The 14,625-nt window shown below is 39.5% G+C and overlaps 1 protein-coding gene across 1 annotated transcript in view; it reads left to right on the top strand.

Annotated features, from left to right (window-relative positions):
• The window catches only part of LOC136869821 (phenoloxidase-activating factor 2), a 114,162-nt gene extending 99,785 nt beyond the window's left edge, over positions 1 to 14,377 (top strand). The window contains exons 5-6 of the mRNA XM_067144878.2: positions 12,068 to 12,231; positions 14,011 to 14,377. Coding sequence (XP_067000979.2) covers positions 12,068 to 12,231; positions 14,011 to 14,205 — 359 coding nt within the window. The 3' untranslated portion in view covers positions 14,206 to 14,377. The remainder of the gene's footprint in view (positions 1 to 12,067; positions 12,232 to 14,010) is intronic.
• Positions 14,378 to 14,625: the final 248 nt, after the last annotated feature.

The following is a 14,625-nucleotide window of genomic DNA, read 5'->3' as shown; positions in this document are numbered from 1 at the left end:
CTGCAACATTTACGACATGTACTGTATATTGGATACCGCAGAATTTTCCTGATCCATAGATATATGGTTAACGTGCTGGCCTTTGGTCACAGGGGCCTGGGTTTGATTCCCGTCAGCGTCGGGAATTTTAACCATAACTGGATAATTCCGCTGGCACGGGGCTGGGTGTATGTGTCGTCTTCATTATTTCATGCTCATCACGAGTTGCAGGTCACCTGCGGGTGTCAATTCAAAAGATTTGCACTTGGCAAGCCGAACTTATCCTCTGATACTCCCTGCACTAAAAGCCAGACGCCATTTCATTACCACAGAATTATTTGTCGCAGAGTATCTGTGGTATCCTATTTATTCCCTACTGGACAAGAAGTTGGTAACAGTTTTTGGAAGATACAGAGGAAGTGTATCCAGGAAAACGACCCGCGAGAACACTAACAACGATGTTCTACAGAAGTGTATTGTCTTTGACCCACACATGTCGTGTTTAGAACCATCCATCACCTAAAAAGCATTTGATACGCAGGTGATTTATATGCTGTTGCCTCCAAAGGCTAGTGGGTATTCGGAATGTGAGTTAAATAAGGAGAGATGAGATTTCAGCTACAACAATCAACTACGTTAAATGAATGTGTTCCTTGAAATAATTCCGTATTCTAGAATACATAAGCATTATTTTATTTTCTTCCTAGGGCAGCTAAAATACTTATTGCCAACTCCGCTCTCTCTTGAACCCACTGTGTGTCTTACTAAGTATTGATCTTCTCTGTCCCACTGACTTTACTGAATAGCTTGTCTGATGATGCCGTCAGGTCGTCGCTGCCCTGTGTATAGTATGTTAATGGCTTGTCATTTCCGTCTCTTGATGTGCTAGTCGATCGGTAATTGGTGTGATTTTTTTCCGAAGTTCCTCATAGGACAACACGTCTGGTCAGTGTATGCGTAATACACTTCTAAGACATTTGTTGATGATTCTCTGGATTTTTCCTGTCAGCTGTGTCGTTGATCAAAGGTTTACAGCTATAAACAGATTGCCAATGATCCCAAGTGTGGTAGTAATACCGTGTTCATTTTCCCTCCGTATGGTACCAGTACTCTAACAAACTATGCTTCACCACGTAAATCAGGCGCAAGGCGACCCTCCACTGCGGTTATCATCATGGCAGTCCTCAGCCAGTTTCCAATCATTCGACCGGGTCAGGAATGTAATGAATGAAGCCCCATCTAGCGGCGAGGTTAGGAATTGTGCCGGCTGCCGAAACCTGTCGCACTCCTCTGGGGTAATAATTTATGACTGACAGATGAAATGAAATCGAGTGTGTTGCTGGAATGAAAGATGACAGAGAAAACCGGAGTGCCGGAGGAAAGCCTGCCGCGCCTCCACCTTTGAACCCATAAATCTACGATGAGAAAATTATTTTTTATTTTTCCAATATTTATTTCAGATACACACTACTTTTCTTGAGAGCAGCCATGTTTGCATTTCAAGAGCCTCTCTGTTTCGTGGGAGCGAGATCCCCGCGTCAGGCGAGCTGCGAACTCGTGAAACGCCGGGACACTTCGGTGGACTTCGAATATTCAACAATTTTTCAAATTCAAGGAATTCTTCGTAACGAGAGATTTTGGCAACACAGTAAATCCAGAAATAAAGAATCTAAATTATTCTTAAACCCTATGGAAAGACAGAACCCCCAGGGTAAAAATAAATGCAGTTAAGCCTAGAGAAGAATTTGCGCCCGGCTCCCGAACTAGCGACACGTGCCAAGGTCGATGGATGAAGAAAACCCGCGAAACGCCCGGGCAGAAATAATTTATTTCGCCTGTTGCGAGTATGGTAAAAATATGAAATTAACACCGTAGTATATCATAAGTCTGTCCGAAGTTATGGAACAAATTTCAGGAAAATTGGTCTATTGGATGCGGAATTAGCATATTACACAATCAAGCTTCATGGTGTGAGTAGCGTCACCCCATAGGGTATAAAAGAAATCTTTCTCTGTAGATTTGACAGTCTCTGTCTGGTTGTTGGAGCAGCGTATCCCACGTCACTCGTCAGCAGAAAGGTGTGGAGATTTGTTCTCCCAGTAACTTATTACATGTCCGTATCTATGATTCAAATATACTGTTAAAGTGGAAGATGATAGAAATTTTCTGAGCTGCCGTTAAAGGGAACTTTGAAGGTTTAGATATGTGGGTGAAAAGTAATTGAATTTCTTTCGGTATTCAGTGTGTGTTTGTTAAAGAGGAGTCTTGAAGTAGCTGCGGCGTCTGGTTTCTTATCTGTTGGAACACCTGGCCCGTAGTAGGACGAGAAGGGGACAGTCTTGCGAACGCAATGGACGTGGTCATTTGAGAATGCTCGTCGCATAGTAAACGTTTTGAAAGTGCGTTGTAAAGTGTTGTGTAATTTAAGTTATATGTGTAAATATAAGAAGAAATGCCAGATAGCCATGGAAGGCTAAATAAACGAGGTCTACTGCCTAGATGCAGCCAGAATCCAGGACGATGGCTACGATCACAGGCCTGTGAATATTTTGTATCAATATTGTAGTTAGATTATTGTTTGACCCTACCAATTTTCATTGCGTGCGTCGGGTTGATATTTTGTAATGATCAGGCGAAGGTATTATATTTCTGGTCAGCGTGTGAAACTCTTCAGTGTTGTAAAATTCATATCAAAAAACTATAAAATGCGAAGTTTAAATATTGTGTTAATATTCTTTGAGATATTGTCCGAATTGAGGAAAAATTAGGAAGGTGATAACGATAACGTAGTCGTGGCGAATGTCTTAATTTCGAATATCGTTGAAGTCAGAAATTTTTTGTCGAAATAATAATAATAATAATAATAATAATAATGTTTACCGCGGGATAAAATTTTCTATGTGAAAAGTGGATTTAACAGGTATGTTCTACAAGGTTTGTGGGTGTCTAGAAAATTCCAGTGAAATCCGATGAAGTTATGTTATTCGTGGGAAGTAAAATTTTGTGACATCGTGTATATCGGTGATATGGAAAATCACGGTGTGTTGTTGTATTCTTGGGGTCCAAAAGTTGTAGTAACAATAAAATAAAAAGGTATATTTTTATAAAAGTGGTTTGTCACGAGAGGATTGAGGTTTGAAAAGTCTTGAAATATAAGAAAATGGATTGAGTGCGAAGAATTTATATATGTGGTGATAAGAGTTGTAGAAATGTTGAAGGCAGAGGAAGCCTGTATATTTCATATAATACCGCCATGAGAAGGCGATGAGAATGAATTTTTGAGACAGGCTATATTTGCCGAGAGCGAAGAATTTTTGAGACAGTCTGTATATTAAATGTGAGATTTTTGTGACAGGTTGTAGTATATTCCGCTAATAATCCGAAAGCTGGGACCTGGAGAAGGTTGGTTCGAGATGATTATTGTGTGAGGCATAGTAAATTTCAAGTAAGATCCCAAGTGAAAAACGATTTATGGTGGAGATTGTAAATCATGGTAGTAAAAGAAAAAAAATCAAGTGACTAGTTGCGTAAAGTCAGTATAATGAATATTAGAATAATATGACCTCAAGGATAGAAAAAGCATTTTGAATACACGGTTGGTGTTATTTGACTGTAATGACAAGTTTCCAATAAGTAAAGTTCATAAATTACAAGGCGGTAATTTATCATTAAATCGGAAACATTGTGGGATGAGATATTGGACGTTTTAAAGCGATATGTTTGGCTGTGTAGATTCCTTGGGTTTCGTTTCACTGGATAGTCATGGATATGAATATTTGGAAAAATGACGGTAGGCGGTTTGAGGGCTTCACCCTAAAACTGCAGTGTGGATGTTTGCGGTGGTGATGATTATTCTTGGGCGATAGTCAAGTAGTGTCAGACGTGTGTTGGAAGTCATTATTCTTTTTCTAAACTTCATTGTGCATGCTGAGATCGTGTTTGAGTTGTGGATTGTTCGCCACGCGTTATTTATTTTCAAGTTCACGTTTTAGTAACAGGTTAGAGACTTTATTGCATTTCCCGACTTGCGTTCATTCTGTGGCAAGATTCGTTTTATTGTGTGCTATTATTTTCGACCAGGTTTACAGCCGAAATATACTCAAGAGTTTGTTTGAAGTTACGGTTTCGCCTGATATGCTAGAGGAAGCGAATACGACCCAATTTCCGCTCGACAGTAGATTCAGGACGTCACATGTTATGCTAGGAATATACTGATGACGAGACGTCCTAGTTTACGCTCAACGATAGAATTAGGAAGATATGTGTGCATAGAGGTTAGTGTTAGGGTGTACAGACGTTAAGTAGACCCGACGATAGGTCTGGGATGTCAGTTGTACATACTCAAGTCTCAGATTAGATGTTTTTGCGAAGTGACTTGATCGACGGTTGTGTCTGCAGTAGTATACGCAATGCGAAGAGTGTTAGCTCGGTAATAACGAGGCCAGTCTGCGCGCATCCCTTTACCAGCCGGAAGGTGTTTACCTAAGATTATGGAAGCACTATCGGCATATGAGGGCTGTCCAATATTGGGTACTGAGCTAGCGGTGATTGAATATTTACTGGAGTTTGCCATGCGTGTTTGAGTTCAATGAACTTCAGTTTTTATTTTATTTTACGGACCTAATTGTTTTGTCGTTCTTACGTCCGGTTTTGCTTTGGCAGTTTGCGTGCTGACACTCAGCGTATGTGTGTCAGACTTGAGTTACGAATGCGGATTCGATTCGTCAGCCGGTAATATATTTTATTTTCAATCTTTGTCGGGTTTTTTTTTCATTTTTATACGTAGTTGAGTTTGGTCAATTGATAACTTTGTAGGTGAAATGAAATGAAATGGCGTATGGCTTTTAGTGCCGGGAGTTTCCTAGGACATGTTCGGCTCGCCAGATGCAGGTCTTTCGATTTGACACCTGTAGGTGACCTGCGCGTCGTGATGAAGATGAAATGATGATGAAGACAACACATACACCCAGCCCCGTGCCAGAGAAATTAACCAACGATGGTTAAAATTCCCGACCCTGCCGGGAATCGAACCCGGGACCCTTGTGGCCAAAGGCCAGCACGCTAACCATTTAGCCATGAAGCGGGACACTTTGTAGGTAGTGTGTTGGGACAAACAATAAGTAGATGGATCTGTGATGGTAGTCATTGTTAAATAGGAAATAATTCTATAATGTTGTTTTATTTTACTATGTGGACTTGTAATTTTATTAAACGTAACGTAACCATTCATAACCTGAAAGTCGGTTTTATAATAATATTTTTCAAGTGATTTACCACTCTTTAATTAACTTCAGTGTTTGGCATTTCTTCTAAATGCGTGATGAATAAGTTTTTCCTGCATTTCGCAGTTTTGTTCCTTCAGAACGACGTAACGTAAGGTCCTCTCGGATCGTGTTGTTGTTGGTTCCTTCTGAACAGCTGTTTGGGTGATGCACGTTCAGCATCGGGATTATTTTATCACTTAAGGGTGTCATGAAATGACAAATACATGGTGGAATTTTGTTTCAATTGTGAATGCTGCTATGAACTTGTAGTGAACACTATGCTTTCCAATAATATTTCGCTATCTATCCAAAGCAACTGATAGTCAATTTGGTTCGATTAAGGGTCTATTCGGCGGGTGTTCCGTATCCGAAAGGGTATTCGACTGGTGGATAACCTTAATTAAGTAAATCAGTCGTTCTACTTGTTGAAGATCAGATTTTCCACGGATCGTGTGGATTAATTCTCAGTTATCGTTTTGATTAATAGCTGCCCGATTTTTCAGGTTTTCTTTTCACTTTTTCAGTTTCGCTGTCCACTAATTTGAGATTCCTACTTTCTCCTAAGAAAATTCTTCGATATTGTAATAAATGAATTAACGCTGTGCAATCTGACTGCGTTTGAAACATTTAATAATTAATTAATTTTTGGTCAAGGATTTTTTTTTAAATTTTGTGCAATTAAGAATTCAATAAAAGTTAGTAAGCACATATTTGCTCCTCATTTCAAGTAGTTAGGCTCTCTTCTGAACCCCATCGTTTGGTTAAGATCGTGACCGAAACATTCCCGCAACGACCCCAAGATTTAAGAGTTCAATATTGCTCTACTATAGCAGCTGTGGCCGACCAACGATGGACTGGTAAGTCAAGGTTTCACCTTGTCCAGCACAATTCTCAAGTGGAGTGACCTGGATATGAACCACGTAACACAGCGATGTGAGAGGTCGGCGCGCTACCGCCTGAGCCATGGAGGCTCTTGCGGATATCATCATCTCGACCTGAATATAACAAAGTGTCTCCACATCCGGTCTTAATTTTTCAAAAGCTAGTTCATATTTTCTCACTGAGACCCGAAACTGTCACGCGATGTGCAGTTTTCCCGTTATTTTTTCAAGTGTCCCACTCTGCGATCTGCATTATCAGAATGTTCCTGAAACCAATTCTAGAGTCTTTTTCCAGAGCAAATGTCGTATCTTTAGAATCCATCTGGCTATTTCTTGCTTCACTTTATTTGATATCTGAAATTCAGGTTAACTTGGTTCATTGGTCTCAGACGCCTATTTTGATGGATACTGCCCTGTACAGTTTCTAGGCTTGCAGGAGTTCTCTGTAATAATTCACTCCCTTAGACTTTAGAAATCCCTCTATTCCTTTCCTATGCATGTGGATAGGCCCTTTATTTTGAGATATCCTTGAGAGAATTCTTACAAGGGAAGTCTTCTTGGTGTTACACTCTTATTTCGTCCAAATGTTGCACGTGGATAGCTAAGCTACTGCAGTGTACATTCCAAAAGTGAAAACCACACAGGCTCAGATTAATATTTAATGCTGTTCATTTAAAGTTGTAAAAATACTTGTGCAGATTTCGCCGTTCAGTAGCTCGTGGATGAGGTAGAGTTAAGAGGGGTGAATCGCAGTCACGATATCTTGTAATAAATATTGAGAAATGTTCTTGGCGTGTAGGTCGTGGAGCAGTTCGTTTCGTACAAAAATGCAAATAATCTGTAAACGCTCAGCATAAGAAAATGCTAAGTGTGGTACAGACCTGGCATTTTCCGGATGTTAAAACCACAGAAAGCTATTTTAAAAGATACTGACAATGAGAATAGAATCTATCATCTCGGTTATATGACCCATACCATGTAACCAAAGCAATCAGAAATTCACTAAGGGTATATTACAACACAATGTTGCGTAGGAAAATCGTTATGGATCTCTCCGGAATTCAAATTCCTCAGCAGGTTTCGAAAGTTTAATGACATGCTGCACTGTGTGTTCCACATCAGACATTAGGTATACTGTAAATTTCACTACAGAGATATAGTTCATTGCCTGAGGTCCTAACTCTACTTAGACATCATATGATGACAAGATCACGACCATAATTTTTGTTTTATACGTATTTTAAAGTTATAATTATTCCTGCAACATTGTCTTTGTCTAGTATACATATGTTTCAGTTATCACATAATCTGTTGTTGTTGTTTTTGGCTAAATATGGCCACTAATTGGCTGAAACTTGTCCCAAGACTGATGTAATATTATTTACTTGTCATTTTATTTCTTACAATCCCAACTGTATACAAATAATTTAAAAAATTGTTTACGGGCCTATTACATTCCTGGGCTCGCTGGCGTTACTGACTTATTTATGATTTTAAATAAATAATTCCAACATGCTGACATGTTGAAATCTCATAAAATCTATAGTGGTCGAAAGGAAGCTGACAAATGTTTATTATTATTATTATTATTATTATTATTATTATTATTATTATTATTATTATTATTATTATTATTATTATTATTGTTGTTGTTGTTGTTGTACCGGGAGGTACGCCCCAAGGCCGCGCATTTATATTTTGCGCCTAAAAGAACTCCTCTGCTGGAGAAACCGTGAACTTTAAACAAGACCTACTTGAAACTTTACTCACTACATGTCACCACTAACATCTGATGGAATTATGTTATTTTGAAGTTTCCTGGACTTTGTGAATTTCTACTTGTTTTGTTAACCATTCATCAAGAAGTTTGGACATTCTTCCATATATGTCACTGCTGAAAAACTATGATCATGCACCCTGGTGCGAAGTGAAAGAACTTTTGATTTAAAGAAGTTTTGTATCCCTAAGTTTTTTTTACTAGTTGATGTTCATTTATTTTTGGGTTGGCAATATGTATCTTTTCTTTCCGCCAGTTTTGAATCTAGCCAATCCCAAATTTCTGTCATTAATTTTCAACCTATCACAGCCTTCTTCTTCGATTTTGAGTGTAACTTTTAAATACACCAATAAAATTGATAGGGTGTGGCTGGTTTATTCGTGAAAGGTCTCGAACTTTTCCCGAGGGTTTATAAACTGCGGATTTTCACGTCTCTTGGCCAATTGATCGTCATCTAACCTAGTGTGTGTGTCAAGCAGGAGGCGGGAGGTGCCTCTTTCATCAGGCAGCAGTACACCGACAAGGTAATGGCCACTTAACATCTTTATTCCTTGCTAGCTCAGCAGTTTAACCCGAGGGAAAGGTCGGAAACTTTAACTATGTAACCTTCTTTTCTAAAAATGTAATTTTCTGCCGGCTTATGTAATAACTTCATAAAATCTTTTCTGTAAATCGGGGATAGAGATTGATGTGCTCTCTCGAGCTCCCATTCATATTGGTCTGAGGTGACTACGTTTTGTAACTGGTTTTCTTCCCTTTGTTCTAATTTATTCTTACACGAGTCACCTCCATAGTTTGGGAATAGCCCATGATTCATCGGCCTAGTGCCCTTTAGGTTTTAATTGTTCATATCTAGGAGTGCAAGCATCCGCCTCCTTTCATTTTGCGTTCGGGCCATTTATTTCACCGTTTTTCTTTTTACATGAAGGCCCAGTAGGTTGGGTATTAAATACCCATGTATAATCATTTTCCTATTGTCAGTTGTGCCTTCAGAGGCCAGATTTTGTAAATTGGTGTTGCCTTGAATAGGCTTGGAAAACTGAGAGCCTGTTAGCTCTTTTTCAAAGTAAGATTACTGTATGCCTCTTGGAGGCTAGATGTTGAATTTTGGGAGCAAGTGCTCCATGAATTTAGGGGATTTCTGCCCTTTGAACAAATTTGTGCTCGTTTGTAAATTTGAGCTAGGAGCTTAAAAATTGTAAAACTAGGGGCTTGAAGCCCATGAGTGTTAAAGTTCTGAAATCTTGGATTTTTTTTCTATTTTATACCTGAAACGGCATTGCTATCTCACTAAGTGAAAAGTTGTTCAGTTTGTTGCTTTTTTTTCAAAAATATAACCTTCAGTTTAAGTTTTAAATTCTTTTCTTGACATTGTAGTTAGACCCATTCATCCCGGCACCTTCTTTAACCTCTGTTGGTCCATGAAAACCCCGGAAAAATTATTATTATTATTATTATTATTATTATTATTATTATTATTACAGCGGAGAGCTGAGGGTGAGAAAGGAAACGGTAGGGCTGTAGGACTGGACAAATAAATAACCGCATTAAATAAAAATTTTAATGTATTTTCTAACTTTCCTTTTTTCCTCTCTTTTGTTTCTTTTCAATTCAATAACTTAACAACGAACAAATGTGATCGATCACATTAAATAACAATTAGTAAAGATTTTAAATCAGCGACAACAACAAGTAATCAGAAAGTTTATCATAAATAACAGCTCTCGGAGCTTCATCATCGACCAGGGAGAATGAGCTCACAATTTCATACTCTCTTTTGGCATTCGCCGCCTTTACTCCACAGGGAAGCCCACAAAATGCATATTAGAATCGGAAGGATCTAAAGTAATTAAGGAGCTAAAGCTCGCGCTACAAAATGGGTCATTAGGAAGGTAAATGCTAATATAATAAGAAAATAGGTCACGCACAAGTAGAGAGGGATACATAACACACACTAGCGATCCCATGGCATAGTCATAATAAAACCTAATGGGGCAGAAGAACCAGTTACACGGAGAATAAGCCATACTGCGCTGTGACTGAGGAGGAAAAATTAACGATAGAAAAGAGATACAAAACATTAAATTTAGAAAGACTTTGTCACAAGATGCAAAGTGATAAAGGGAAACGAGAATCCACACTCGTGCTTCCTTTTAGTGCATCACGCAATTACGGTGGTTACATTCGCAGCTTTAAAACTAAGAAAACCTACGTTGTTCAATATTTAATATAAGAACCTCCCTGCATTAAAATAAAAGTAGGTACGGCATGACCCTAAACTGTATATGCTAAGGGGAACGCTGTTATCTGCCAGTCTCACTAGATTGTTCTACAATTCACATGGTTAGGATGAAAAAGCCGCCTACCTTGTATATTTGTAAACTGTAAACACAATATTTATAACGTGTCGGTTTTCTTTGAATGTATAAATATAGGAAAGTAAGACTGACTGTTTATATGGAGCGCTGTGCAAATCAAACCGGAATATCTTGAAAAGGTCGGTTTTCTTGCGATTATAGCGCCTTTTTAAATACTGTACCTCAATCAACATTGCGCCAACTAGTGAAGGAGAGCTTTGTAACAACAATCGAACGTCACTGTTTCCTCCCCTGCAAAGTGTGTTTGCTCTCTCGCTTCACTGTGACGTGTGCTTACCACGTACGCTGCCCGCATTTACGTCAAGGCAGCCCGGACGCACGTCATCTGGTGACTTACCATCAGTTTCGTCTGTCATTTTGAAATGAAGCCATCTAGAAGACCACAGATTGCTGTTACTAGTACCGAGGGAGTTAGCTTCACGGTTTCGGTCACGAAGTTGTCAGCTTACATTTAGGGAATAATTAGTCGGTTCGAACTCCTACTACCGAGCTCGATAGCTGCAGTCGCTTAAGTGCGGCCAGTATCCAGTATTCGGGAGATAGTAGGTTCGAACCCCACTGTCGGCAGCCCTGAAAATGGTTTTCCGTGGTTTCCCATTTTCACACCAGGCAAATGCTGGGACTGTACCTTAATTAAGGCCACGGCCGCTTTCTTCTCACTCCTAGCCCTTTTCTGTCTCATCATCGCCATAAGACCTATCTGCGTCGGTGCGACGTAAAGCAACTAGCAAAAATAAAATAGCGAACTCGTACTGTATTTAGCCCTGAAGATGGTTTTCAGTGCTTTTACATCTTCACATCAGGCTAATGCTGGGGCTGTACCTAAATGAAGGTCATGGTGGCTTCCTTCCTAGTTTCTTTCCTTTTCTATTCCATCGACCTATAAGACCTGTCTGTGACGCTGCGACGTAAAACAATTAGCAAATCAAGCTACTTTATAGCAATAATAATAATAATAATAATAATAATAATAATAATAATATAATTATTATTTCTTTCTTCATCCGTTTACCCTCCAGGGGTTGTTTTTCCCTCTGACTCAGCGAAGGATCCCACCTCTTCCGCCTCAAGGGCAGTGTCCAGGAGCAGGAGACTTTTGGTCAAGAGCATACAACTGGAATGAGGACCAGTACCTTGCCCAGGAGGCCTCATCTGCTATGCTGAACAGAGGCCTTGTGGCGGGGATGGAAAGATCGAAAGGGATACACAAGGAAGGGGTAAGGAAGCGTCCGTGGCCTTAAGTTAGGTACCATCCCGGCATTTGCCTGGAGGAGAAGCGGGAAACCTCGGAAATCTCCTTCGAGGATGGCTGAGGTTGGAATCGAACCCCCTCTACTCAGTTGACCTCCAGAGGCTGAGTGGACCCCATTCCAAACCTCGTACCACTTTTCAAATTTCGTGGCAGAGCCGGGAAATCGAATCCGGGCCTCCAGGGCTGGCAGTTAATTACGCTAACCACTACACCAAAGAGGTGAATATTATTATTATTATTATTATTATTATTATTATTATTATTATTATTATTATTATTATTATTATTATTATTATTATTATTATTATTATTATTATTATTATTATTATCTGTTGTGGTGATAATATTTCAAGGCTCTCCTCAAGTAATGAATGTACTAAGCTCGTAATTAAGTAAATTTATTTATAGTTATTTCTTCTTTATTTTAACTTATGCCTAAGACCTCCTACATTACTTTTTTATGTGTCCCTGTATAGAAATAATATGCAGTTTCCTCTTTATGTGAGGGTAAAGAGCCCCCTTGTATTGTGTTCCAGGTAAACAAGGGAAGTACCAGGTTATTCTGAAGAAAGTGGAACTGCCAGCAGTTCCCCGAGCGGAGTGTATGGAGCGACTGCGCCGTACCAGGCTCGGGAAACACTTCATACTGCACGAGAGTTTCATTTGTGCTGGAGGTGAACGGGGACGAGATACTTGCCAGGTACACCATCTTCAAAAAGTAATTTAGTTATTTCAGAGGCCAGTTCCTCTTAGAGCGGTAGATAATTAATAACCAAGGTGGAGATAATTAAATATAACGGTGCCCGAACATTTGCAGTCACCACAAAATCACGGACATTCCGGTCACTGAGATATGCTTGTGGCCACTCAGAGAAATTCCCCAGCAGTCACAGGAGATTTACGTTCAATGCAGCAGGGGGTGGGCCTCGTTAGCTCAATATCAGGGTATCCCCACTAATCTGCCTGGGCTCCTGCTCGCTCGTTCTGGATCAGCATTCTTCTCTCACGCAAATTATTTACAGTCTGATACCTTCGGCCATGATTGTGCACATTATAATGGTTATATGCACAGAAAGTATAGGGAAAATGAACATGGCATCGTCACCTGGGTGTGTCTGAGGAAGAAGAACAAGTCATGTTTCTGGAAACATAAAATTTTGCAGTTTTTAAACAAAGTATAGAACATCCCAATTGTATATTGTGTTGGAAGTTGCGATTAGATCAGATGACGGGTTTATTAGTGACAATGTTTACGTACGGTTGAAACACGTTTAAAAACGGGCACTTTTTACGTTCCATCTGCGAAAAGAAATATTAAAATAATTTCAAATTTAAAACCTAACGTAAAATGAAACTAGGATAATGATGACGTCATTTGTCTGTAGGCGTATTGGTTATTTAATGAACACCCTCCAAACTCGAGTACATAAATTTAGTCGACAGTAAATTATATGTTTTAAAATTATGATTCCCATCACACTTTATCCTGAATATTGAAATAGAACGAGTGAGCAGGAACCCAGGCAGGTTAGTATCCCGGGATTCATTTAAAGACGCCCATCTGCTGCATTGACCACAAATCTCCTACTTCATTTTGTCTTACTAAAGTTTCTTCAGCGGCCATACTGATTTCATTTGTCAGGATTGTCCACTCTTCATCTGCTATGTTTATTTTATTATTTTTATTTACTCCTTGTGTAATATGTTCCTTGAAACATTCCTCTCTCATTTCCTTCAAGTTATCCATATCTCGTGTCCTTACCTTTCTTCAATGTCTTCAACTTCAAGCGGCATTTCATGACCACCAAGTTGTCCCTGAGTCCACGTCTGCTCCTGGAAAGTCTTGCAATCTTACATCTGGCTTCTGAATCTTTTATTACCTATTTGATGTTTTCCAGTGTCTCCAGGCCTCGCCCACGTAGATAGTCGTCGTTCATAGTTTTTAACTAAATATGAACGTGTCGAATTCTGTAGAATTCCTCTTCATTTAATTTGTCCCAGTTCATATTCTTGTATTAGATTACCTTCTCTTCCTGAATTGCAATCCCCTATTTTCGTCTCCTTTTGCATATTCTATTAAATCTTCTCTCCCATCGTATATTATTTAGATTTCATCATCTGCTAAACTAGCAGGCATGTAAACTTGCGCTGTAGTGGTGGACATTGTCTCGGTATCACTCTTGACCACAACAATTTGTTCACTATACTGGTCATGGTAACTCATTCATTGCCCTGTTTCCGATTCATTATTAAACAAATTCCTGCATTTCCCCTACTTGATTTTGTGTTGATAAATAGGAAAATTAGTAACCGGTAATCTTTATATTCAAACATCGCGTATAATTATTTCATTTCAAATATTCAAAATGATCCGTAATTGTGTAAATATTTGCTGTATTGTGTTTCTGCATTCAGTTTCCACTCTCGAAAAAGTAACCTGGCTATACAGATACGTCTAACCTTCCTTTTCTTGTTTCAGGGTGACGGAGGTGGTCCCCTTGTGTGCCCACTAGCTCACGATTCCTCCCGTTACGTTCAGGCTGGGATCGTCGCCTGGGGTATAGGCTGCGGGGATGATACGCCCGGCGTGTACGCCAACGTAGCACTCTTCAAGGACTGGATCGATGAACAGATGTTATACAATAACCTGGAGTCGGCAACTTACTCGCCATAACAGGGCAAACAGGCTGTCTCTGTGAAGTGCGGATTCATACCAAAAACATACTACCCGAAAACCGTACCTTCTGTCAAACTTGGTGCCAAAAGAATGTGCTACTGGAGTGCGATTGTGATGATTTTTGTACTAGGAATCGTAAAACTATCTTAATGATAAATCTATATTTAAGGATTATGCTGCATTTTACATGTCATATCACTTATATCCTGTATTTCACTCCCAACTACAACCGAACGAATTGCCGCGCGTTAGCGTTCTACAGATATGAAGCCAAACTCTGCATTCGGAAGACGTGTGGCGTTGAACTTCACAGTCAGCTGTCCTGAGAAAGGTTTTCTGTGGTTTCCCATTTTCACTTCAAGGTAAATGCCGGAATAGTTCGTGTTCACAGGCCACATCCGATTCATTCCACTTCCT

The sequence above is a fragment of the Anabrus simplex genome, chromosome 1, assembly GCF_040414725.1.
Source record: "Anabrus simplex isolate iqAnaSimp1 chromosome 1, ASM4041472v1, whole genome shotgun sequence".
NCBI lineage: Eukaryota > Metazoa > Arthropoda > Insecta > Orthoptera > Tettigoniidae > Anabrus > Anabrus simplex.
The sequence above is the reverse complement of the archived record's forward strand: the minus strand, read 5'-3'. Positions and strand labels throughout refer to the sequence as shown.